Source organism: Neoarius graeffei, chromosome 6 (assembly GCF_027579695.1).
Source record: "Neoarius graeffei isolate fNeoGra1 chromosome 6, fNeoGra1.pri, whole genome shotgun sequence".
NCBI lineage: Eukaryota > Metazoa > Chordata > Actinopteri > Siluriformes > Ariidae > Neoarius > Neoarius graeffei.
Genome location: NC_083574.1, coordinates 99,743,430 through 99,770,691, shown reverse-complemented (window position 1 = coordinate 99,770,691; position 27,262 = coordinate 99,743,430). Strand labels below are relative to the sequence as shown.

General features: G+C 42.1%; 1 protein-coding gene across 1 annotated transcript in view; it reads left to right on the top strand.

Annotated features, from left to right (window-relative positions):
* Nucleotides 1–26,671, top strand: part of LOC132888453 (NACHT, LRR and PYD domains-containing protein 3-like) — a 49,107-nt gene extending 22,436 nt beyond the window's left edge. Inside the window, exons 6-9 of the mRNA XM_060924501.1 lie at nt 7,142–7,312; nt 15,000–15,170; nt 15,370–15,530; nt 25,969–26,671. Coding sequence (XP_060780484.1) covers nt 7,142–7,312; nt 15,000–15,170; nt 15,370–15,445 — 418 coding nt within the window. The 3' untranslated portion in view covers nt 15,446–15,530; nt 25,969–26,671. The remainder of the gene's footprint in view (nt 1–7,141; nt 7,313–14,999; nt 15,171–15,369; nt 15,531–25,968) is intronic.
* Nucleotides 26,672–27,262: the final 591 nt, after the last annotated feature.

The following is a 27,262-nucleotide window of genomic DNA, read 5'->3' as shown; positions in this document are numbered from 1 at the left end:
TTTATAATAATGCAGAACAAGGGCGCCTGCTAGTGGGGGGACTGGTGAAGATAAACTGCCCTTTAGGTGTGAATGAGTGTGTAAAAGTGTGTGTGCATGGAGCCCTGCAATGGACGGTACATTAAAGAAAACCATCCTGTAATTCAACACAAGTTTTCTGACAGTAACACACACTGGCTCAGCACTAGTAAACAGCTGTAAACATCTGTCAGCACTAATACTGAACAGACGGTGAAAACTTAGTTTAAAAACTGTCGTATTTTTAACAGTTTTAAAAGAGGCTAATATTACCCAAAATAATATTTACATTTTATTTACATTTACTTCATCATTCCATCCTTTACACTTCTATCTTACAAATAAGAAAAGTCACAGCAGCTCACAAAAATACACTGAATTATCAGTCTAGTGATTGGCATAAGGCGCGGCACGGTGGTGTAGTGCAGTGTTTCTCAACCACTGGGCTGCAGCGCATACGTGAGCCGCGAAGCGACATCTAGTGGGCTGTGAATTTTTTTTCAAGTTGAAGCTAATTTTTAATCTTTAGGGTACAATTGCTGGGTTGAATCTGACGTCACATCCACCTCATTAAGCTACGGTCACACTACAGCTCGCGGTGCTTTGCGACGGGTTATTGATGAAAATGAGGCGTTTTGATGGCGACATACACACGAGCTAAAAGTTGTGGTCACACGGTCGGTGAACACTTGACTGTCACACCTTTGTGCACTTAAGCCTGGTGCAGCTCGAGCGGCCGCGTGCACTCACGGAGCGCGTTGTGTGCGTGATTGGGACCCAGTCGTTATGGGGAACACCTGACGCTGATTTGAGCGCAATCAGCACGCACAGATATGGAAGCAGTTTTCACAGAGGCTTTGCGAAGTATTGTCATCATCACTGTCCAATTTGTTTCTAGCCATGTTTATAACGCTGTTTAAATACCCTTTCTGTTTTGCTTAAAAAACAAAGAAAAAAAACACTTGGAAGACGCTCTGGACTCTTACAGTAATGCATTTATATCTGAGGACTTCAGTTGACTTGCTAACTTTAGGGCTGCAGCTGTCATGAACAGTTTTGCACTCAAGTTTCCATCAATGAACAGTTTATAACTTCAACAACACAGACTTCCTGTTAAAACTATAATGAATTTCCTGGTTCCACAGTTATATTTTGTGACTCTATAGGACACAGTTATAGAAGCGAGTTATTTGTAATCATGCTTTCTGTTATCACCCAGATGAGGATGGGTTCCCTGTTGAGTCCGGTTCCTCTCAAGGTTTCTTCCTCATGTCATCTGAGTTTTTCCTCACCACCGTCGCCACAGGCTTGATCATTGGGGATAGATTCAGGATAAAATTAGCTCATGTTTAAAGTCTTTAATTTTCTGTGAAGCTGCTTTGTGACAATGTCTGTTTGTTAAAAGCGCTATAAAAATAAACTTGACTTGACTTAAATATCACGCCTGCTAATAAACACTCTTCCTGCACTTAGATCCGTCTACCGCCGTCTATCATGTAGTGTCCTGATCCCCAGATCTTTAACCCAGCCACATATAAAAAGTTGTTCTCCTCCAGGTTTTCATCTGTGTCCGTGTAGAACGATGTCTGCAGCAGCAGGTAGTCTGAGATGTTGGGGGAACTCAACGGATGGATAATTTTTCCAACTCGTAGGAAAAATCCTTCTTTGTTAGCGTGTAAGGATCTAATCCCATTGAGTGGGTTCTATATCCACTTCTTGGTTTTAATAACGTGCTTGTTTGCTGAACACAAACATGGCAATGAGTTCTTGTGTTAATGGACCGGACTCCACTTTTGGATCATTAATCCCTTTGGGCTGAGAATGAGCTGCATGCATGGGTTTGGCTTCTGGCACATCCATACAGTTTTAAATACAAAACCTACAAATAAAAACTGTCAGTCCTGTGCGCTGTGGCGCGTGCACCTGAAGGCGCGCCTCGGGCTGTGCGAGCACCGAGTGAGCTCCAGCACGCGCGCCATGAACAAGACGCACCTGAACTCAATTAGCGAACTCTCTGTTTGGCTATTTAAGGACTGCACTGATGCAGTAGCATCGCGAAGTATTACACTACATTACATACGCATTACCGAGCCTTTCTTCCTGTGTTCTTGTTTTCCTGGTTTCTTGATTCTTGTGCCTTGTTCTCGGTCTCGTTGTGCCTTTGATGTACTGTTTCCGCCTCGACCGACCCTTTGCCTGTTTTCATGTTTCTGATCTTGCCTGCCGTTTTGGATTGTTTGCCTTTGTGTGTGTTTTCTGCACTTTGTGTATATATTGCACTGTATTAAACTGAACACTTCTGCACATACATCCGCCTCTCTCGCGTACCTGACAGAAACAGTTTGTTTTTACTGCATTTATTGAATTCCTGGGCTCCCAGCTGTAACAGGGAGTGATGTTGTGTTCCATTAATACACTTTACAGTAGATTATTAGATTCTAAGAGAATAGATGAGCCAAAATAATTGGGGATCTTTTTTAATGGGCCCCGACTCGTTACAAATATGAATAGGTGGGCCTGAAAGTAGAAAAGGTTGAGAACCCCTGGTGTAGTGGTTAGCGCTGTCGCCTCACAGCAAGAAGGTTCTGGGTTCGAGCCCCATGGCCGGCGAGGGCCTTTCTGTGTGGAGTTTGCATGTTCTCCCCGTGTCCGCGTGGGTTTCCTCTGGGTGCTCCGGTTTCCCCCACAGTCCAAAGACATGCAGGTTAGGATAACTGGTGACTCTAAATTGACCGTAGGTGTGAATGTGAGTGTGAATGTTTGTCTCTGTGTGTCAGTCCTGCGATGATCTGGCGACTTATCCAGGGTGAACCCCGCCTCTCACCCATAGTCAGCTGGGATAGGCTCCAGCCCGCCCGCGATCCTGCACAGGATAAGCGGCTACAGATAGTGGTCGGATGATTGGAATGAGGTCCAAATAAGTGAACAAATGCAGCTTCAAGAAGTGTGTGTGTGTGTGTGTGTGTGTGTGTGTTCTGGGGTCAATGTAACCATTGAACAATGGTTATTGTACATGAGATAACACTTTATGCTATTTCCTTTCTGCAGACTGAGGAAGAGCGTCAGTGAGAAATCCTGCACTGCTTTGGCTTCAGCACTTTCCAGATTAGTTATTGACCTTAATACTGTAACAGTGTTGAGTTCACTCTAATAAAGGACTAAATATCTTTTCTCTGTCTCCCTCTGCAGACTGAGTTACATTTTCAGTGAGAAATCCGGCACTGCTTTGGCTTCAGCTCTCTGTACAAATCCATCACACATCAGAGAGCTGGATCTGAGTGAGTGTAAACTGGGAGACTCAGGAGTGGAGAAGCTCTGTGATCTACTGAAGAAACACGAGTGTAAACTGGAGACACTGCGGTGAGTAACTCAGTGATGAAACACACTAAGTTTTATAATAATGCAGAACAAGGGCGCCTGCTAGTGGGGGGACTGGTGAAGATAAACTGCCCTTTAGGTGTGAATGAGTGTGTAAAAGTGTGTGTGCATGGAGCCCTGCAATGGACGGTACATTAAAGAAAACCATCCTGTAATTCAACACAAGTTTTCTGACAGTAACACACACTGGCTCAGCACTAGTAAACAGCTGTAAACATCTGTCAGCACTAATACTGAACAGACGGTGAAAACTTAGTTTAAAAACTGTCGTTATTTTTCAGTTTTAAAAGAGGCTAATATTACCCAAAATAATATTTACATTTTATTTACATTTACTTCATCATTCCATCCTTTACACTTCTATCTTACAAATAAGAAAAGTCACAGCAGCTCACAAAATACACTGAATTATCAGTCTTGTGATTGGCATAAGGCGCGGCACGGTGGTGTAGTGCAGTGTTTCTCAACCACCGGGCTGCAGCCCATTAGTGGGCCGCGAAGCGACATCTAGTGGGCCGTGAATGTTTTTTTCTAGTTGAAGCTAATTTTTAATCTTTAGGGTACAATTCCTGGGTTGCATCTGACGTCACATCCACCTCATTAAGCTACGGTCACACTACAGCTCGCGGTGCTTTGCGACGGGTTATTGATGAAAATGAGGCGTTTTGATGGCGACATACACGCGAGCTAAAAGTTGTGGTCACACAGTCGGTGAACACTTGACTGTCACACCTTTGTGCACTTAAGCCTGGTGCAGCTCGAGCGGCCGCGTGCACTCACGGAGCGCGTTGTGTGCGTGATTGGGACCCAGTCGTTATGGGGAACACCTGACGCTGATTTGAGTGCAATCAGCACGCACAGATACGGAAGCTGTTTTCACAGAGGCTTTGCGAAGTATTATCATCATCACTGTCCAATTTGTTTCTAGCCGTGTTTGTAACGCTGTTTGTAACGCTGTTTAAATACCCTTTCTGTTTTGCTTAAAAAAAAAAAAAACACACAACACTTGGAAGACGCTCTGGACTCTTACAGTAATGCATTTATATCTGAGGACTTCAGTTGACTTGCTAACTTTAGGGCTGCAGATGTCATGAACAGTTTTGCACTCAAGTTTCCATCAGTGAACAGTTTATAACTTCAACAACACAGACTTCCTGTTAAAACTATAATGAATTTCCTGGTTCCACAGTTATACTTTGTGACTCTATAGGACACAGTTATAGAAGTGAGTTATTTATACTCATGCTTTCTGTTATCACCCAGATGAGGATGGGTTCCCTGTTGAGTCCGGTTCCTCTCAAGGTTTCTTCCTCATGTCATCTGAGTTTTTCCTCACCACCGTCGCCACAGGCTTGATCATTGGGGATAGATTCGGGATAAAATTAGCTCATGTTTAAAGTCTTTAATTTTCTGTGAAGCTGCTTTGCGACAATGTCTGTTTGTTTGACTTAAATATCACGCCTGCTAATAAACACTCTTCCTGCACTTAGATCCGTCTACCGCCGTCTATCGTGTAGTGTCCTGATCCCCAGATCTTTAACCCAGCCACATATAAAAAGTTGTTCTTCTCCAGGATCTTCCAGGTTTTCATCTGTGTGTCCGTGTAGAATGATGTCTGCAGCAGCAGGTAGTCTGAGATGTCGGGGAACTCAACGGATGGATAATTTTTCCAACTCGTAGGAAAAATCCTTTTTTGTTAGCGTGTAAGGATCTAATCCCATTGAGTGGGTTCTATATCCACTTCTTGGTTTTAATAACGTGCTTGTTTGCTGAACACAAACATGGCAATGAGTTCTTGTGTGAATGGACCAGACTCCACTTTTGGATCATTAATCCCTTTGGGCTGAGAATGAGCTGCATGCATGGGTTTGGCTTCTGGCACATCCATACAGTTTTAAATACAAAACTTACAATTAAAAACTGTCAGTCCTGTGCGCTGTGGCGTGTGCACCTGAAGGCACGCCTCGGGCTGTGTGAGCACCGAGTGAGCTCCAGCACGCGCGCCATGAACAAGACGCACCTGAACTCAATTAGCGAACTCTCTGTTTGGCTATTTAAGGACTGCACTGATGCAGTAGCATCGCGAAGTATTACACTACATTACATACACATTACCGAGCCTTTCTTCCCGTGTTCTTGTTTTCCTGGTTTCTTGATTCTTGTGCCTTGTTCTCGGTCTCGTTGTGCCTTTGATGTACTGTTTGTGCCTCGACCGACCCTTTACCTGTTTTCATGTTTCTGATCTTGCCTGCCGTTTTGGACTGTTTGCCTTTGTGTGTGTTTTCTGCACTTTGTGTATATATTGCACTGTATTAAACTGAACACTTCTGCACATACATCCGCCTCTCTCGCGTACCTGACAGAAACAGTTTGTTTTTACTGCATTTATTGAATTCCTGAGCTCCCAGCTGTAACAGGGAGTGATGTTGTGTTCCATTAATACACTTTACAGTAGATTATTAGATTCTAAGAGAATAGATGAGCCAAAATAATTGGGGATCTTTTTTTAATGGGCCCCGACTCATTACAAATATGAATAGGTGGGCCTGAAAGTAGAAAAGGTTGAGAACCCCTGGTGTAGTGGTTAGCACTGTCGCCTCACAGCAAGAAGGTTCTGGGTTCGAGCCCTGTGGTTGATGTGACCTTTCTGTGCGGAGTTTGCATGTTCTCCCCATGTCTGTTACCCCTTTTCCACCAAATCAGTTCCGGGGCTGGTTCGGGGCCAGTGCTGGTGCTGGTTCACAACTCGTTCAACTTGCGAGCCAGCTGAGAACCAGTTTCCTTTTCCATAGCTCGCGGTGCTAAGGGGAGCCACGTCATTACGTCGCTGTATACGTCAGTTACGTCGCTGCGTTTGCATAAACCTTGGCGCAAACATCGAAGCAACAACAACACGGAGAAGAAGAAGAAGCAGCAACAACAACAATAATGGATGACTTCGCGTTTGTACAGCTGCTGCTTCTTGTCGCTTAAAAATAGTGACCTTTCGCGGTCTTGCTGTTGTTGGTGGTCTTAACAACCCCCCCCCCCCCCCCGCTGACATAAGCAGTTCTTTCCTCTGGCCCAGCAGAGTTGGTGCTAGCCTGGAACCGGTTTTTCTGGCCCCAGAGCCAGTTCTTTGTCAGTGGAAACAGAAAACCCGGTTCCAAACTAAGCAGCCCTGGAACTGCTTTGGTGGAAAAGGGGCATCAGTGGGTTTCCTCCGGGTGCTCCGGTTTCCCCTACAGTCCAAAGACATGCAGGTTAGGACAACTGGTGGCTATAAATTGACCGTAGGTGTGAATGTGAGTGTGAATGGTTGTGTCTCTCTGTGTGTCAGCCCCGCGATGATGATCTGGTGACTTATCCAGGGTGAACCCCGCCTTTTGCCCGTAGTCAGCTGGGATAGGCTCCAGCCCACCCGCAACCCTGCACAGGATAAGTAGTTACAGATAATGGACGGATGATTGGCATAAGGTCCAAATAAGTGAACAAAACCAGCATGCAGCTTCAATAAGTGTGTGTGTGTGTGTGTGTGTGTGTGTGTGTTCTGGGGTCAATGTAACCATTGAACAATACTCCCTTATTGTACATGAGAACACTTTATGCTATTTCCTTTCTGCAGACTGAGGAAGAGCGTCAGTGAGAAATCCTGCACTGCTTTGGCTTCAGCACTTTCCAGATTAGTTATTGACCTTAATACTGTAACAGTGTTGAGTTCACTCTAATAAAGGATTAAATATCTTTTCTCTGTCTCCCTCTGCAGACTGTGTTACAGCGTCAGTGAGAAATCCTGCACTGCTTTGGCTTCAGCTCTCTGTACAAATCCATCACACATCAGAGAGCTGAATCTGAGTTGGTGTGAACTGGGAGACTCAGGAGTGGAGAAGCTCTGTGATCTACTGAAGAAACATGAGTGTAAACTGGAGACACTGCGGTGAGTAACTCAGTCAGTGCGTTTACATGCACATCCAAATCAAGCTGCTGTCGGTAATCGAGCTAAGGGTCCCAGCAGGGGTGCCAGAGAAATCCAATCCTACATGCACACAAGGAAATCGAGCTATTGTGTGAGGTGCATTGTGCACCCGAGCCACAGGTGGCGCTACACGCCCCATCGTGTTGGTACACTTTCGGTTGTCGTCATGAAGAAGAGCTATTCAAGAGTATAAACAAAGTTATCAGTTCCGTGTTCACAAGAAGTGTTTGTATGTACGAACAGAAGTGTTCCTAATAAAATGGCCACTAAGTTGAAGTTGATCTGTAATGGTGAACATTTTAACTGTTAGCCTGCTAACATGCTAATAACTTACCAACTAATTGGAAATGGGTGCGTACATGCCCAGACACAGGTGCTCCTAATAAAGTGGCGGCTAAGGTGCCGTGTCATGCCGACCGAGGCTGTTGTGTTTCCCGCTTGTGCTCTCGTCACTTCCGGAAGGGGCAGTGCTGAAGTAAGCAGCTCGACTCTGTAGCTCGATAGGGTTTACATGCACTAAGTAGCTCGGCTACAATCGCATAATCTAGGTCGCGTAGCTCGATTACGAGAAATCCAGTTCGGTTCGATTTCAGCCGAGCTAAGGTGTTTCCATGCCATTTAGAACTTCGATTTCAGTCGAGCTACGGCAGAAATTCGCTTTTCTCTATGTGCATGTATGTATGTATGTATGTGCTGAGTGATGAAACACACTAAGTTTTATAATAATGCAGAACAAGGGCGCCTGCTAGTGTTTTTTTTTTTCTTTTCGTCTTTATTGTCAAAGGATAAAAATACATATCCTAAGGTACATAAGCATATAAGAAAAAAGAAAAAAAAAACTTGTTCGTATACCAAGTTAAGCTAAATGTTTAAAAAGTAGCCTATTTACAAAGGTATTTTTAAAACGATCAGTATTTACATTAGGCATTACATATCTTGCTCCACGGAGATTATATTTGCTTTTTTTTTTGACGGGGAGATAAGGCTTAAGCGGATGATTATCAGTCGACAGTGCTTTCTTGTCTATTTTACAATCTTGTTTTGCTAAAAAAGTTTTAATACAGATAGGCTACGATATGAAGCGGCGCTTATGACCTCTATCTAGAAAATTTTGAACTACATTAAGACTAGATTCATACGCACCATAAACAGGTAAGGCATATGTAAAACAAGGCAAAACAAGGGATAAAAATAATCAATTTCTAATTGAGTACACTGTTCCTTTCTAAGCGTTCTTAATACATGCAGACATTTGTTCGCCTTAGTCCATTTAGTCTTTGTGTGTAATGTAAATTTAAAATCACTCTGTAACGTAACTCCTAATAAAGGTAAGCTACTGCATTGTGGGATATCACTAACAGGCTGATATACATAATTATTACATTTCTTCTGCACTATTAGTTCCTTACGTTTACTAGTGTTACATGACGTCTGATTCTCATTAGACCATCTAAGAAACAAATTGACTAAATTTATAGAAGGGTCTGCTTTGTTATAAACGGGAGACACTATAGTAGAATCATCTGCGTATTTGAAAAGGATTACCATTATAACGTATGTCAAGATCATTAAGGAAAATGTTAAAAAGGTGCGGTCCGCTGACACTGCCCTGAGTAGTCCCTTTGTTTACAGACTTCCAATTGCAACTGTGATTACTAGAGAAGATTCTTTGTTGCCTACCAAAAAGAAAACTGTGATACCAATTGATTATGTATGGGCTAAGCGCTAACTGTTTGAGTTTGTTTGACAAAAGATTATGCTTAACAGTCAAAGGCCTCGCTGAAGTCCATTGTAAAAACTCTAACGGCTCTGCAGTCAATGTCATCCAGGTATTTACACACCTGGTGCTGGATGGTGATCAGCGCATTGGTACAGTTACCTCCTTGTCTGTATGCGAACTGAGAGGGGCTAAGGCTAGCTTTGACCGTTTTCCTGGCGAAGTTCTCAAACACAACCTTTTCAAAGGCCCTCGCAATAACAGGTGTTACATTAATGCCTCTGTAATCTTTGTCCTCCTTCGGGATATCCAACTTGGGTAGCGGGTTGATGTTAGCTCTCTTCCAGGACTCAGGCCATTCGTACGTTGACAGTGATAAGTTCCAAACTTTAGAAATAACAGGTGTAAATATTTCCGAAAAGTCTTTCCAGATCCAGAACGGGATCTCATCCGGGCCAGTAGCAGTTTTCTTTAATTTCCCAAGAGCATTCCAGACCATTCTCTCAGATAATTCGGGAACCTCCACATCATCAGCAATTTGCATGTTGATTGGTCGCATGTAGTTGTCATCACAGCAGAGTTGCCCAAAATAATCATTAAGACGGTCCATGGTATGTTCATCCAGAGCAACGTAGGTTGAGTTACGGCGCTGAGAAATAAAGTCTACATTTTTCCACCACTCGCGGCTCCCTAAGATTGTAGAAGGGTTTCTCCAGTTCTGGCTAATTACTTCTGAAATTCTGCTATTAATCACTATAAGGTGTTCTTCGTTGTTTGGAGAGAGAGAGATTCTTGATTTTGCTCTAAACATTGATCTTACGAGAGGAGTCATCCAAGCAGGGTCACGTGATGACATACGCACAGATCTGAAAGGCATATATTTATCCATCAGTGAGCGACTCTTTTCTTCAAGCCGACCGACTGCCTCATTTATGTTTGTTGCCTCGGTAACATCTCCCCAGTCCATATCCGCCAATGCAAGATACAGCGCTCGCTTGCGGTGTTCTCTACAGTCACGCGCTAGCACTTTATGACGAATGGGCTTCAGTTTACGACCCGCTGGCAAAACAAAGCCTTTGTGATCGGTTTTTATTAGCATGTGAATGGGATAAGCTTTTCCAAAAAGTTCCGGGCGGTTGGTTAGGCAATTGTCAAGAATAGCATCGCCCCTCGTGGGGAAATCAACCATAATGTCCCACCCTGACAAAGCCTTTAGTTCTTGCAAATCCAATCGATTGAGATCACCGCCACATACCACGACTATTTCAGGGTGTTTTTCCAACACCGAGTCAACAAAGCCAACCAAATAGCCCATTAGATCTTCATCACGGTAATTGTGCTTTGGTGGATTGTAAAGGCCACAAATTAGCATTCGATATCCAGAAGGCAATACCAGAGTCAAACAGATCAATTTGTATAGAATGATAAACGTCCAAAACTTTTAAATTTTTCCATACGTAGACAGACACTCCACCTTTTTTCCTTTTGTCCAAATCAGCCCAACCTCTATCACGCCTGTAGATTGCATACTCAGGAATATTCACAACTGCATCAGGCACATCGGTTGAAGGATGTGTTTCAGATACCACACACACATCGATATCCTGGTTTCTGAAGTGAGTTTCGAGAGCAACTGGTCCCCTTACACGGTTCTTTGTTTTCGCCAATCCACAAAAATTTGTGAAAAGACAGTTAGGAACAGCAAAATCCGTGGCAGGAGCAGCACAGGTCGTTGCTGTATTTACTCGGGGAATGCCAATCAGATTGCTTCGGTTAATAGGGTGACATATAGATTTTACTTTAAAGGCGTCACGCAGTGGCGATAAAAGTCGCATTATTCTGCATCAGAATGCTTTCGAGATTCGAAATAAATTGACCGTCAATTTTTCAAAAGCTTCCTGCGGTTGTAATCGGTCCTTATTTGATCATGCCCATCACTTGAAATTTTCCGCGTTCGCAGCGCCCCCTCTCGGTCAATGGAACAGCTGCGTGACGTCATACCAGTAACCACTCGGTGCAGTTGCAATGACGGACACACCAGAAAATAGGAGCGATGCTGAGGAAATTAGCTTTGATTTTACCGATACAGAAGAAGAAAATGGCCCACAAGTAGAGATTTTGACAGCTGAATGTCCTGGTGGTATCCAGCCTTACAGATTTGAACCTGAGCCTCATCTTCAGAAGAAAATGAGGACAGGTCAGACGACGACAGAAACGAAGACGAGAATGAAGACCGGCGACTTGAAGACTTGTTTTGGTTGGTTTCTCTGACTAAATCACTAGTTATGTGTATTTTTAAAAACCATTTTCACTTGAATTAGAATGCTGTGTGATTAATCTATGATTGTGTGTAATACTGATAGCTGTAGGGGGTGAAAGTATAGCTAGAAAGATTGAATTCTAGCAACTTGACAGCTTGCGATCTCGCGAAATGCAGTGGGCCTTCTGATACAGTAGACCCCTTGATATTCCAGTTTTCATCATTTTCCTTTTATTGCGGTTGATTTTAACTTGATATTCAGTATGTTATAGGCTGGGAGTATTGAGCTTTGTATTGTTTAGTAAACGTACAATCGTCAGTAATAAGTGATAATTATTAGTTAAAGGCAGCTCTGTGGCATAAATCTTTCAATTAATCTTCTGTCATCCATTTGCTAAAATTATGTGCCACATGTGTTATCAAGACAACACTTCATGTGACAAAGAAAGATATGACAAATACATAAGTGTATGAAAATCATTTTGTACAATTAATGATTGATACATAGAAACACTTAAAACGTGTGTGGCAGCGGGGGCGTGGTCAAGCGCCGGTCTGTGACAGGAGGGTGGAGCCAGGGAAGGTGAGTGGCAGAATCATTACACCTGACGGTAATTAACCTGTGTTTTGTGTGTTTTCCCAGTAACCGCGCCCTATTTAAGGAGGCAGAGGGAGCGCAGAGAAGAGCTCATCCCGGGACAAGAACACAGTGTGTGTGTTTCGCTATCAGATTAAAACTGGCGGTTATACTGAAAAGTCTGGCAATATAAAGCCTATTTGCATCTGAAGCGTTGTCCTGCCGTCCTCTGTGCTCCACCCACACTTCAGAGAGCTCTACAGTGGTGCCAAAACCCGGGACAAGGTGGAGCACCAACCTCGCAGCCCCATGGAATCCTCCCCGTTCGCGGACCTGGTCCACGCCCTCGCCACGGCTCAGCAAAGCCAGCACCAGGCGCTCGTCACGCTCCGAAAGGAGCAAGAGCAGCGCTTCGAACCCCTGGTGCTGGCCCAGCAGGAAGATCGCGAGGCGTTCCGGCATCTCCTCGCGTCGGCGGGGTCCGCGCGCTGGAGGACGGCCCGGCGAAGGTCCGCGTAGGCCGGCGGTCAGCGGGGAGTTATAGCGCGGCCAGCTGCGCCTCTCCCGTCAGGAGGGGGAGGTGGCGCGCCGCGCGCTGCTCCATCGGCCACCCCGAGGCTTCGGCGACCTGCTCGAACAATGTGAGAAACGCCTCGGGGTCGTCCTGCGGGCCCGCGGCCGGGGCGCTGGTGGACCCCGCCGACGCGAGGAGATGCCGGAATGCCTCGCGATCTTCCTGCTGGGCCAGCACCAGGGCTTCGAAGCGCCGCTCTTGCTCCTTTCGGAGCGTGACGAGCGCCTGGTGCTGGCTTTGCTTAGCCGTGGCGAGGGCGTGGACCAGGTCCGCGAACGGGGAGGATTCCATGGGGCTGCGAGGTTGGTGCTCCACCTTGTCCCGGGTTTTGGCACCACTGTAGAGCTCTCTGAAGTGTGGGTGGAGCACAGAGGACGGCAGGACAACGCTTCAGATGCAAATAGGCTTTTTATTGCCAGACTTTTCAGTATAACCACCAGTTTTAATCTGATAGCGAAACACACACACTGTGTTCTTGTCCCGGGATGAGCTCTTCTCTGCGCTCCCTCTGCCTCCTTAAATAGGGCGCGGTTACTGGGAAAACACACAAAACACAGGTTAATTACCGTCAGGTGTAATGATTCTGCCACTCACCTTCCCTGGCTCCGCCCTCCTGTCACAGACCAGCGCTTGACCACGCCCCCGCTGCTACAATGTGTTTTTAAAAAAATAATTTTTTTCTATCAATACCTAGCCATGACCTTGAAATCAGATCCATTGATAACAACAGTCACAAATAGTGTTCAGTGTTCGTTGTTACAGCCAAACACAATACACCGATTAGGCATTTTGTATCACAGAATGTTAATATATCATTTCATAGTGTTTTGAGTGTTCAAAACTATCCACAAACTGAATAAATCCACAAAATCTGCAATGTAAACAACTCTGGTAAACGCACGCTATAGAGAAAACATGGGGACAGGCCAGCATCACCCAAGGGAGGTTACTGGTATGACGTCACACATAAGTTGACCTAGTTAACGGCTGGCTGCCTAAATTTGGCTGTGCGCGTCAACTTTAAATGCTTGTAGCGGGCGCATCGTGACACTGAGATCGCGGGAAACTGAGAGGCTTGAATAACCCACCAAACCCGACATTTTGACACATGATATAGCCTGATTGCTGAAATTACCGCACAACGCCTTTAAGGCGGCGGGTTTCAACAACAGGGATGTTCTTCTGTCCAGCCCCTCTTCTGCCTCTGTCTCGCAAAATGCCTAGTGACTTAAGTTCAGACAGGACGGTCCTATCAGGCTTAAGTGCCATATGCCTGAGGGACAGGAGTTTCAAACGGTCGTAAGCTGTATTCCCACTGTCTGGTCTTTTGCGAACATTTCCCATCTGCTTCCTCCCTGGAACGACAAGCTCTGGACCAGGGTGAGGCTGGACATCCATACAGATCGTAATATCTAGTAAAATGGACTGTTCCGGAGCCACCAGGAAAGTCAAGCCTCGATCACGCCATAATACAATCGCCCGTCGAACTCGATATTTATGCGAATAGGGAACTTGAAACCGGCTGTTTTGGAGCCACGGCGTTTCGTTTTCCTTAAATCTAGCTTTTAAAAGCTTGAAAGCAACTATCAATGTAATAAAAGTAAAGAACAAACACCGAGCTCTTCAAAACGTGGCGGCTATGTTGGTGCCTGCGCAGTGTTGTTTTTTTTTTTTTTTTTGGGGGGGGGGGACTGGTGAAGATAAACTGCCCTTTAGGTGTGAATGAGTGTGTAAAAGTGTGTGCGCATGGAGCCCTGCAATGGACGGTACATTAAAGAAAACCATCCTGTAATTCAACACAAGTTTTCTGACAGTAACACACACTGGCTCAGCACTAGTAAACAGCTGTAAACATCTGTCAGCACTAATACTGAACAGATGGTGAAAACTTAAATTAAAAACTGTCGTTATTTTTAACAGTTTTAAGAGGCTAATATTACCCAAAATAATATTTACATTTTATTTACATTTACTTCATCATTCCATCCTTTACACTTCTATCTTACAAATAAGAAAAGTCACAGCAGCTCACAAAAATACACTGAATTATCAGTCTAGTGATTGGCGTTGTTAACTTTCAGATATAAGACATACAGTTTTGCATGTTTATAATTTTTGTTGTATTTAATTTGCTAAAGCTGTACATGTTCACATATGTTTCCTTACACTGAATGACAAAGGTGAAACTCGTATTGTGAAAGGAGCGGAAGTGGATGTGGTCGTTCGAGGGGAGGAAGATGGAGGTTGCCATTAAAACGTGTCAGTAAAACTTTTGAAGAGGGTCTTATTGTCATGTAACAGGCATAAGGTCCAAATAAGTTCACAAAAGGCAGCACAATTAGTGTGTGTGTGTGTGTGTGTGTGTTTTTTTCTGGGGGGCAATGTAACCACAATACTCACTTAGTGTACATGATAACACTTGGATAAAAAGAAATCAGAATTAAAAAAATAATAATTTCATCTCAGGTCTCTCTTCTTTTTTTCTGTCCTGATGGACTAAATGCCGTTTCCTTTCTGCAGACTGAGGAAGAGCGTCAGTGAGAAATCCTGCACTGCTTTGGCTTCAGCTCTCTGTACAAATCCATCACACATCAGAGAGCTGCATCTGGGTGGGTGTAAACTGGGAGACTCAGGAGTGGAGAAGCTCTGTGATCTACTGAAGAAACACGAGTGTAAACTGGAGACACTGCGGTGAGTAACTCAGTGATGAAACACTGAACTGAGATCACAATCTTTAATAGTTTTCTGTGAATCAGAGCTTTCCAGATGCACACGAACAAAACTGACAAGATCTTCATCTCTGTATTAACATCTGTGTTTGTGTTACATTCACGATGAGTTCATGAATCTCTTCATGTTCACACGTACGTCATTATCTCCCTGTCTGCAGGTTATCTCAGTGCAGAATAACAGAGAGAGGCGGTGCTGCTCTGACTGCAGCTCTGAGCTCAAACTCCTCAATCTGAAAGTGCTGGATCTGAGAGGGAATGAACTAAAAGATTCACTCACACAGCTCAAGGAGTTGCTGAAAAGTTCAGGAGGCCGGCTAATGTAAGTGAACTTAACACACACAGGACTGAATGTATATTTCCTCTAAAATATAATGTAAGAGCAAGAATGTCATGTCTGTTCGAGTAATGTAATGGGACAAATCAACAGAATGTACCGATGATAATCGTATTGACAGAAGCCGGGGCGCCGCTAGAAATCTTGGACCCTATGAAAGATTACAATTTAGGGCCCCCCGGTAAAATTTTCAAGCGCAAGCAGCTGAATTTGAAGTCTGTTTTTGGCTGGCACTTCTACTTTACTATGCATGTGATCAGCTACCTAGCAAGTTTAGGTGATACAATTATTTGGGATATGAACATTTTAAATGCAGAACTGTCAGAATTAGACTGAATAGACTGTTGCCTTAAAATAAAAATTCCATGATATATATGGAAGATATATATATATATTTTATGAGCAACTATTATTAGGCCACTCAGTAGCCTATGGAGTTCCTTCAATCCAAATGTTTGTGTTGAGAGAAACTGCATGCATCACTGTATCAGTATGGACTTATAACATTCTGTATGCACATTATGGAGACTCCAGAGCCCTCCAGCAAACATCATCAATAATCAGGATTACAAAATGTATTCCTTTGTTTCCTCCATTTATTGACTTATTGTATGTGATCAAATGTACGCCTTGACGAATAACTACACTAGTTTTTTGATACAGTTACAGAGTGCACTGCAAGAAATCCACTAAGTGTTTTTGGTTTCTTTTAGGCATCACACATTTATTAGAAAACACAGCAAATGTTCAAATATTCAAGTTAAATACTTAGCAACAGTATCAATAAATCCACACATGAACACTAGCAATGATATCTATGACCACAGCTAATGTGCAAAATATTCAAGTTAAATACTTAACAATATCAACAAATCCACACATGAACAATGGCAAAACACCTAGACTTAATTATACAATAAAGATACCTATGAAAAAAGGTGATTTTTTTTTTTTTTTTCACACACGGTGTTCTCAACTTTCATGGCCTGAGGAGGGCGCTGGCTCTGAACTATCCATAATGTGCAGAATACAGAATCTGTTATAAATCCACTGAGATACTACTGAGACAGTAATGCATGCAAGTTCTCTCGACACATGAACATTTTGATTGAATGAACTCCATACTAAGTTACCTAAGAATAGTTGCTCATAAAAGAAAGAAATGTCTTTTCATTTTAATGTAAGTCTTAATAGTCTAATGCTGCTTACTGTAGCCTAGCAATTAAAATAGTTTTTAACCCTAAATCCTTTATTCATGGATTGTACTGCTCACCTCCTCCTAGGATTTGGGTTGAGGGCTGGGGTCCTATTCCTGAGGCTGAATCTGTGTATGTTGAGGGCACCTCATTAGTTTTGAAACCAGTTATTAGCACCAGTATCATGTACTGTAGGCTAGCCTAATATTTTACCTCACGTATTAGCCCAGTAGGCTAGTTTACTGCACAAGTTTAGCTAGTTCTATGCACAGTGGCGTGCACAGACATTTTGGGGGGCAAGTGCTCTGGGGGGAAAAAAGGGCACTTTTTTGCGCATGTGGAACACCTTATTATAAAAGTCTGAGATTTAACCCTCCTCTTGTGTTCGGGTCGCCACTGACCCGTTTTAGTTTTTAAAGGTGTGAAACAACCACTTAATGTTAATTTATTACATCAAGGCTTTTTGACTTTGCCAGGAATCTCTAGTTGAACAAAATAGAAAAAGAAATTTTTGTTTTCCTAAATCTGAAAATGGTCTAGCAAAAAATATAATACTTATGTGCAGTTGTTTCTGTATGCGACGGGCTACTTCACAACAAAATTACAGCTTGGGCTTAGAGGGCAAACAATACATTTTCACTCGATTCATGTGTTACCTGGCTGGTGGGGCAGGGGAAGAGCTGACTGACTGCCCGATGTGTTGTCTGCGCTACGACAAGGCCGTGGCTTCCAGGACGCTATGCTGCTGCAACCTAACATTGAATGCACTGCACGCTTGTTCACGTGACAGAGCAAGAGAGACAGAGGTCCGGTGTGTGTGCGGAGGGGGCACACATCGGGACATTATTTTCACACACGCTTTTAATGCCGCGGCTTTTCTAAAAGATCATGTTGGCATTGGCCTCAGTAAACTGTAAAAAAAAAAAAATTCAAAAGGGCACTTTTTTGGACAGCGGGCAGAGGGGCAGGTGCTTGAGCACCACCTCGTGTCTATCTGTGCACGCCACTGTCTGTGCAGACCTTCTACATTACAGTCATCTGATCTTCCATGGCAATAAATGTGAAGTATTTAAATAAAATGACACTGCACTGCTGATTGAAAAGGCAAGGCAAGTTTATTTATATAGCACATTTCATACACAGTTGCAGTTCAATGTGCTTTACAGAGGTAAAAGCAAAACAGTAAACAATAGAAAATAAAATTACATAAAATAATTTTATTTTTATTCTAATATATAATATAAGAATTAAACAATTAATTAAAAGAATTAAAAGAAATATAATAAGAATTAAACAATAGTAGAAATAAAATAATAAAATGAAGTAGAAGTTCAAATAGGGGGAGAAAAAGAAAAAAAAAGAAACCATCAGAATAAAATAGAATAAAGTTAAAGTAAATTTGAAACATGCAGAGACTGTAAAAGTAAAGATTATAAAACATGTAAAAAAGACAATATTAATTATTTAACAGAAAGCATCTGAGAACAGCTTGGTCTTCAACCTAGATTTGAAGCTGCCAACAGCAGGAGCATGTTTAATGTCCTCTGGCAGTTGGTTCCATAGCTGCACTGCATAGTAGCTAAAAGCTGCTCCACCATACTTTGTTTTAACAACAGGTTTTAATAGTAAATTTTTCTGTTTCGATCTGGTAGATCTGATTGGGTTTGGCCGCTGCAACATATCAGAGAGGTAATTGGGCCCTGTACCATTTAGAGATTTGTACACCAGCAGCAATGCTTTAAAGTCAATTCTGTAGCTTACTGGAAGCCAGTGAAGGGACCTTAGAATTGGAGTAATGTGCTCTGTTCTTTTTGTTCGTGTGAGAACCCTAGCCGCTGCATTTTGAACCAGCTGAAGTCGTTTGATGGTCTTTTTTGGCAGGCCCGTGAAAAGGCCATTGCAGTAATCAACCCTACTAGAGATGAAGGCATGTATTAGTTTTTCCAGATCATTTTTTGACACAAGTCCTCTTAGTTTGGAAATGTTTTTTAGGTGATAAAATGCCGTTTTAGTGATTGCTTTCATGTGACTGTCAAAGTTTAACTCGCTGTCAATGAAAACACCAAGATTTTTAACCATTTCTTTAGTTTTAATCCCTTTTGTGTCAAGAATAGTGGTAATCCTGAGTCTTTCATCTTTTTTTCCAAATAGAATTACTTCTGTTTTATCTGTGTTCAGCTGAAGAAAATTTTGTGACATCCAGCTATTGATTTGATCGATACACTGGTAGAGACATTCAAGGGGGGCATAATCATTAGGTGATAAAGCAAGATAAATTTGGGTATCATCTGCATAGCAGTGATACAGAATTGAATTGTTATTGATAATTTGCCCAAGTGGGAGCATATAAAGGTTGAAAAGTAATGGTCCAAGAATCGACCCCTGGGGGACACCACAGGTCAAGGACATTGACGTTGAGGAACAATTTCCCATGGTAACAAAGAAGCTTCTAAGTATGAATTTAACCAATTGATAACTTTACCAGTCAATCCAACCCAGTGTTCAAGTCGATATAGCAGTATGTTGTGATCAACAGTATCAAAAGCTGCACTGAGGTCCAGTAATACCAGGACCGATGTTTTGCCTGCATCAGTATTAAGACGTATGTCATTTATAACTTTAATCAGCGCTGTTTCAGTGCTATGATTGGCACGAAATCCTGACTGAAAATTATCAAAACGGCTGTTTGATATCAAGAAGGCAGTTAATTGATTGAAGACAATTTTTTCAAGGATTTTCCCGATGAATGGTAAATTTGATATTGGCCTGTAGTTATTTAATACTGAAGGATCCAGATTATTTTTTTTAAGTAGGGGCTTTACAACGGCTTTTTTCAGGGACACAGGAACAACGCCAGTCTCTAGGGATGTATTTATAATTTGAAGCACATCTGTAATTATAAGATGAAGAACAGACTTAAAAAAGTTGGTGGGCAGAATGTCCAATTCAGATGTTGAGGAACTGAGATTTTGTACAGTTTTTTCAAGAGTCTCATAATCAATTAAACAAAATTCTGACATTGTGTTGAAGTTATCTATCTGTGTCATTGGTGATTGCAGTTTTTCAATTTTTTGCAACTGAGATATATTATGAGCAATATTCTGCCGTATTTTATCAATTTTACCTTTGAAAAAGGATGCAAACTCATTGCATTTATTAACAGAGAAGTTCAGGTGCTAATTGTGGTGGGGGATTAGTTAGCTTCTCTACTGTTGAAAATAGCACACGGGCATTGTTCATATTCCTGCTGATGATGTTGGAGAAGAAAGACTGTCTTGCTTTACGAATTTCATAATTATAATTACAAAGCATCTCTTTATGGATTTGATAATGGATGTGAAGTTTAGATTTGTGCCATTTTCTTTCAGTCTTTCTACCTTCTCTCTTTAGCAGTTTAACAGCCGGGTATTGCTTCCATGGTGCTTTCTGCTTATTATTGACTTTTGATTTTGAATGGAGCAATATCATCCATAATTTGGGTCATGTTTAAATTAAAAATTTCCAGTAAATCATCTACAGAGTCTGACATTTTGGTTGAGTTCTGAGAGAGAGCTTGCTCAAAGAGAGCACATGTGTTGTCTTTTATGACTCTCCTACCCATAGTCATTGAGCTGTTCTGAATGTGAGGAGACGTAGAAACATCAGAGAAAACACAGAAATGATCGGATAAGGCAAGATCAACAACAGTAGTAGAAACAGTAAGACCCTTTGTGATGACGAGGTCAAGGGTATGACCACGAGAGTGGGTCGGCCCCTGTACATGTTGTACTAGGTTGAAGTTGTCAATAAGTGCAAGTAGTTCTTTGGCATAAGTGTTATCAGTATTATCTACATGCAAATTAAAATCCCCAGATATAATAAGACAATCAAACTCTAAGCAAATGACTGACAACAGTTCACCAAACTCTTCAAGAAAGACTTTGGCTGAATGTCTCGGAGGCCTATAAATAGTTAATAATAATGTTAGGAGAGCATGTAACAAGTGCACATAAGTGTTCAAAGGACGTAAAATCACCAAGTGAGGATTGTTTACATTGAAAAGAGACTTTGAATATATTTGCGATCCCTCCACCTTTCCCTTGTCGGGTAACATTCAAAAAATTAAAATTTGGGGGAGCTGCTTCAATAAGGGTGGTAGCACTATTTGCTTGATCCAGCCAAGTTTCAGTTAGAAGCAAAAAATCAAGATTGTGTTTGCAGATAAGATCATTAATTAAAAATGACTTGTTTAAAAGTGATCAAACGTTCAGAAGAGCTAGCTTTATAGAAAGTCTAGAAGTAATATCTGCTTGTGCACTCTGATGTTGTTTTAAAACAGGAAGGAGATTAGATTGGTTTACCCCCAGGGTTAAATGTGCTCTATGTTTTCTATTTCTTATCAACACAGGAATAGAGAATGGCATAGGCACATTGGGTCCCAGCCGGTTTTCAAAACTACACCCATTTGCAGGGACCCAGAGTACATCAAACAAGACTTTCTAAATGTTCCATTTGGTTTGAGGGTGAAAGGATTGGAGATGACGTATCTTTTGGATGGTGAAAAAGATTTGTAGCCAGCTGAAAGTCCTGGGCGAACACAATTTTGATGAACTGGGTACACTGTTGCGACAGATTTGGGCTGGAAAAAGAGAGTGTAGCCATTGGGAGCAATTTTTTCATGCTATTTGGGAAATCCATCCTGGGAGAAGATGGAGATGGCGAAATGAAATCAGAAGAGCGAGAAATTGGGGAGTTCTTTGTAAAGCAGTTTGTCTCTGATTTTTGGCAGTCTGTCTTTGAATCTTGGCAGTCTGGCAGGTCAGATGTCTGTGTGTCCTTGATGACGACTTGCAAAGATGATTGTTTAGGCTTTGCAGAGGTATTGTTTTTTGTAACTATGTCAGTCTGCGACATCTTATCAACTGTTTTCCTCAATGCTGGCTGAGAAAAGATTGCAAGTCTGTAATGGTCTACTAAGACTTTGGCTCCAATCCAGCTGAGTTCAGTGCTATTTGGCTTGTAGAATTCTCTGCGATTCCAGAAAAGGTTAAAATTGTCTATGAAGTTCATACCAAATGAAAAACAAGTTTTTCCAAGCCAGGTGTTAAGACTGAAGAGTCGAGAAAATGCAAAACTTCCTCTCGCTGGAAGTGGGCCGCTAATAAAAGATTGTATTCCAGTCTTATAGAGCTCAGAAAAAAGTTTTCTGAAATCATCTTGGACAAACAGCTGTTCTCTGAAAACATCATTTGCTCCCACATGCACAACAATACGTTTAATAGTTTTATGCTCGGACATGAGTTTCAAAATGCTGTCTTTGGTGTCAGAGATGGATGCATTTGGAAGGCAGCAAATAATCATCCCATGACCTTTTAATTGTCTTACAGTGGAATCACCAAGAACAAGGGTTGTGGGATCAGGTGGTGTTACGAGCTGCTTTTTGCCTCTTCCCACAGCTCTTCGATCTTGGTGCGATCTCTTTTTACGATGTGTTTGTCTGCTTGAAAAATCCTCTTCCACATCCCTGAGGCATTCAAATTTGTTCTGAAGCCTTATGGGCTGTGGATTTTCCATAGGATTGTAGATCCTATTGTAATTTGTAGAACGAGCTGGTGTTGAAGTAATTACTCTTCTGTTTTTATTTTTGGGCTTGCCACCCATCATTTGCCAGTTTTCTGTACTCACATTTTGCCCAGCTTGATTGATGATTTCATCCACTCGATCTGCAATGCCATCGGTCTGTCGGAGTGCAATCTCTGCATTCTCAGCCACTGTTTCTGTACTCCTTTCCTGAGATCACACATCTCTAGCCGCTTTATCCTTCTACAGGGTCGCAGGCAAGCTGGAGCCTATCCCAGCTGACTACGGGCGAAAGGCGGGGTACACCCTGGACAAGTTGCCAGGTCATCACAGGGCTGACACATAGACACAGACAACCATTCACACTCACATTCACACCTACGGTCAATTTAGAGTCACCAGTTAACCTAACCTGCATGTCTTTGGACTGTGGGGGAAACCGGAGCACCCGGAGGAAACCCACGCGGACACGGGGAGAACATGCAAACTCCGCACAGAAAGGCCCTCGCCGGCCCTGGGGCTCGAACCCAGGACCTTCTTGCTGTGAGGCGACAGCGCTAACCACTACACCACCGTGCCCCTTTCCTGAGATATCGCTTTTAATTCGTCTGTCTTTGGCAGAGCATCAATCTTTGATTCCAGAATAGAAATCCTCTGTTCTAGTTCCATGCATTTTCTGCAGGATTTTTTGCCCCCTGGCATTTTGTTTTAAAAACTAACTTCTTATAAAGATGAAAAAATAGTGGAAATTAAATTAAAATTAAATTAAAAGCTTATAAAGATCTCATTCTCATCTCATTATCTCTAGCCGCTTTATCCTTCTACAGGGTCGCAGGCAAGCTGGAGCCTATCCCAGCTGACTACGGGCGAAAGGCGGGGTACACCCTGGACAAGTCGCCAGGTCATCACAGGGCTGACACATAGACACAGACAACCATTCACACTCACATTCACACCTACGGTCAATTTAGAGTCACCAGTTAACCTAACCTGCATGTCTTTGGACTGTGGGGGAAACCGGAGCACCCGGAGGAAACCCACGCGGACACGGGGAGAACATGCAAACTCCACACAGAAAGGCCCTCGCCGGCCCCGGGGCTCGAACCCAGGACCTTCTTGCTGTGAGGCGACAGCGCTAACCACTACACCACCGTGCCGCCCGCTTATAAAGATGAAAAATAAAATGAAAAAATAGTGGAAATTAAATGAGAAAGTAAAGTATAGAAATAAAGATCAAGAAAGCAGGAGCAAAGCAAAGAAGCGTCCTACTCGCTTGAGTAGGAGGAGCAGAAAAAAACCATTCCCCACAACTGAATGAATAAAGCAAGAAGATGTGTACAAAAGTGAACACTTTAATGGAAGGTGCAACAAGCTGTTCAACACAGCAATATGGCCAAACTGTCAGAATGGTATGTTAAACAGAAACAAAAAGGAGACAAGTGATTTGAGAATATATACTACGGAAGCCGTGAGAGGCCCTTCATATAATCCTTTTTTTTTTTTATTCACCTTGTTATCCCGAGATAACGACACAATTAATTCAGGATCTCGAGAAAACAACACAACTAATTTGAGATCTCGAGAAAAAAAACGTTATTCCGAGATCTCGAGAAAACAAAACAATTATTTCATGATCTCGAGTAAACAGCTGAGAAATGGTTCATTCAGGTGTGTCAAGAGACTTGTGATATGCTGACTTTGGGGCTATTTCTCATTCTGTATAGACGCAACTTTGGTCATTAGAATGTCTGGAATAATCGATCACCTAATAAGGCAATATTTTGATCAGGGGTTGACACAAGGAGAGATTGCATTAAGTCTTTTAATAAGGGATAATTTCAAAATTAGTCCGCGGCACCTCCGCAGAAGACTGGCCCGGCTTCATCTCTACCGACGGAGATACAGTGATCCAGCTGAGATCATGAAATAATTTTGTTTTCTCGAGATCTCGGAATAACGGTTTTGTTTTCTCGAGATCTCGAATTAGTTGTGTTGTTTTCTCGAGATCCTGAATTCATTATGTCGTTATCTCGGGATAACAAGGTGAATAAAAAAAAGATTATATGAAGGGCCTCTCACGGCTTCCGTAAATATACACTCAAACAAAACAGCAATAAAAGAGGAGAGGGGCGACAGCCCGAGGAAAGCCCCCACAGGAGCGCACAGCATTTGCAACATAGGCTACCCAACTCAGTACAAGAACAAAACACTTACAGCGTGTGCAGTAGGCTTCGTGCGCATTGTTCTGCATCGGAGGAAGGGGTAGGTGCCCTGTAAATCTTTGGAAAAGGTACATTTTCTTTTCGGCATAATTGCTGCGGCATTACTGCTGCTAGCTGCTAGACAAAGAACATTCGCGCCAGTTAATGTTTATTTTATTGTTGCATGGCAACACGTTCTGTTGTCTGGAATAATGTGGCTAAATAAACACCCATGCCACAGGGCCAGGGGGCAGTAACCAGGAAAGTTTGCGATTCCTGTCAATTCATCAAAATAGTAAATGCAGACATTTCTCCGCTAATGATTCCCACGCTGCTCAGTCGCAAACGTCGCGAGTGGCGAAAACCGGGACATATCCGTGTCCCGACAGACTTTTGTCGGGACTTGGGACACACAACCCCAAATCGGGACTGTCCCGGTAAAACCGGGACGTCTGGTCACCCTAGGTTAAAATGAAATCTGCTAGTCTATCATTAGCTAGCATGCTGTAATGGCATCGAGTGTCAGTGAATAATAGACTACCTTTCTTTGGGAAAAACTGAGTCACCAATTGTCGACCCTTTTTCTCCCTTTCTGCTGCTTCTCCTTCCGTTGTTGAAATCTGGACTTCATAATTTATCTCACCACCATCACACCTGCTCCTGCTTAGCAACTTCTAGAATGTTGCTCTGTTGCGCACACAGAAAAACCGGCAGCTGATCTGAGCTGCGCTAATAGCGGCGCTGTGCTAGTAGCGCTGTGCACACACGGAGCTACACATTTCACTGTCCCCGCCCAGAATCAGACTGTACCATTAGTAAAAAGGGAGGAGGGGTGAAATGACAATATCATAAATAATTCAAGGATATAACCATGTATAATTTGCATATTTTAACAGATGAAATGAAATATTTTATTTCAAAAACTTACACAAGGCAATACTATTAAAATAATATTAATATCCCTCACAGGCCCCCCTGTCAGTGCCAGGCCCTTAGAATCGTCCTAACCCCCCCCCCCCCCCCCCCCAGCACCGCCCCTGACAGAAGCGCATAGAATATCCCACTGAACTCAATATCAGATGTCAAACATAATGCTAACAATCACTGCATGCTAATTGTTAGTTGTGGCTGTAATTTGATTCGAGTACACTAAGTACACTTTGAACTGAGCTGTTACTGTTCTACACAGAAATACCACTGCAGTTTTACTTTCATTTCAGCAGGAATAACAGCTTACACGAGTCCAACATGCTCTAAACTCACTCACTCTCACAAACACAATGATCAACTGTTCATTCACGTTTTTATACTGCATTTACTGAAGTGCGAATGTGATTTAACCAAATGTGATTTATTTTAATAAAGTGATAATTACAAGGGAAAACAGATATAGTTCCTGAGTAAGATAATTTATATTGACCACAATGTTGAAACCTGTCTTTTTTTTTTTCTGTTTTCATCTTACAGATATTATTAGACCACATGGGAGAAAATGAAAGCTCTTGGGTTTGCTATTACACATTACGTCCCTGGTATTAGAAATTCTGGTCAGCAGCCGACTTTAGAAAGTGAGTCGTCGACACTGCAGCATGACCAAAGAGAGGGAAAAATGGAACTCGTCCCACAGTGAGGAAGCAGTGTGGACAATGTCTCCAGCGAGCCAGACCAGGGCAGGAGGGGGAACACAACAAAAGACTGCACAGAGAAAAGTCACACCAGTAGTTCACAGAATCTACAAAATAAAGGCTACACAAGTGTTGGGTCAAATTTTATTATATGTAGATTATGATCAGAATATGAATCAGAATCAGTAGGTTAAATCAAGATATATGTAGATATATATTAATTAACTATTGGTAGGTTAAATATTAATTCTTATGCTTATTCTGTGTCAAAATTATAGTTGAAACAACCTTAGTCGGGCTGGACATTGTTTGGGAAGATTTTGTTTATGAAAGTGTATTTTGAACAGAGAAGTGTCTGAAGGTCTGTTTTAGTGTCAGATCGACTCATACACACTCTGAAATGGTAGAATTAAAGTTCATGATCACGTTAATTCATCCAGTTGAACCTTAGGTCATAGCTTCATAAAAAGCTATGAAATATACTGAAATATATTGAAATATACTATGTTAGTTTTATAGATCCCGTAATTAATGAATGCATTCCGTGATTAATGTTAGTTGTATAGTTTTAGATTAGTTTCATAATGACATAATTATAATTAAGATCTTATGATTCTAAGGATTTTTAGTTTAAAAGCATTAACCTAATTTAGTTATGAGTTTAATCCTGTTAGTCGTTTAATTGTTCTCTCTCTTTCAGACATATTCTCATTGTTCTTGTGGTTAAGTTGTTCTTATTTTTTTATGTTTCTTTTCTTATAACATTCCTTGTTTTAGAATTATTAAAGACATACTGTTATTTGTTATTTTACTTATGTTGATGGAATCAAGATGTAATTTACTTTTACATTCATGTGTTAAGAATTATTCATGTTAATTATTAAGATCCTTTCTGTGCAAACCAGTGTCTTTGACCTTTTCCGTAGACGAGACATTATCTATGTTTAACATTCCACACTATTCCATGAAAATCAGACATAATATTGATTATAAGCCAAAACTCTGATATCTATCTGTACCTTATTGTCAGCCAAAATATGTTTTTATATTATGATTGATTCAAGATCATTACACACTTCCACATAGACACACACACACCCACATGAAGACAGAACATAAACACAAACACTATAAGA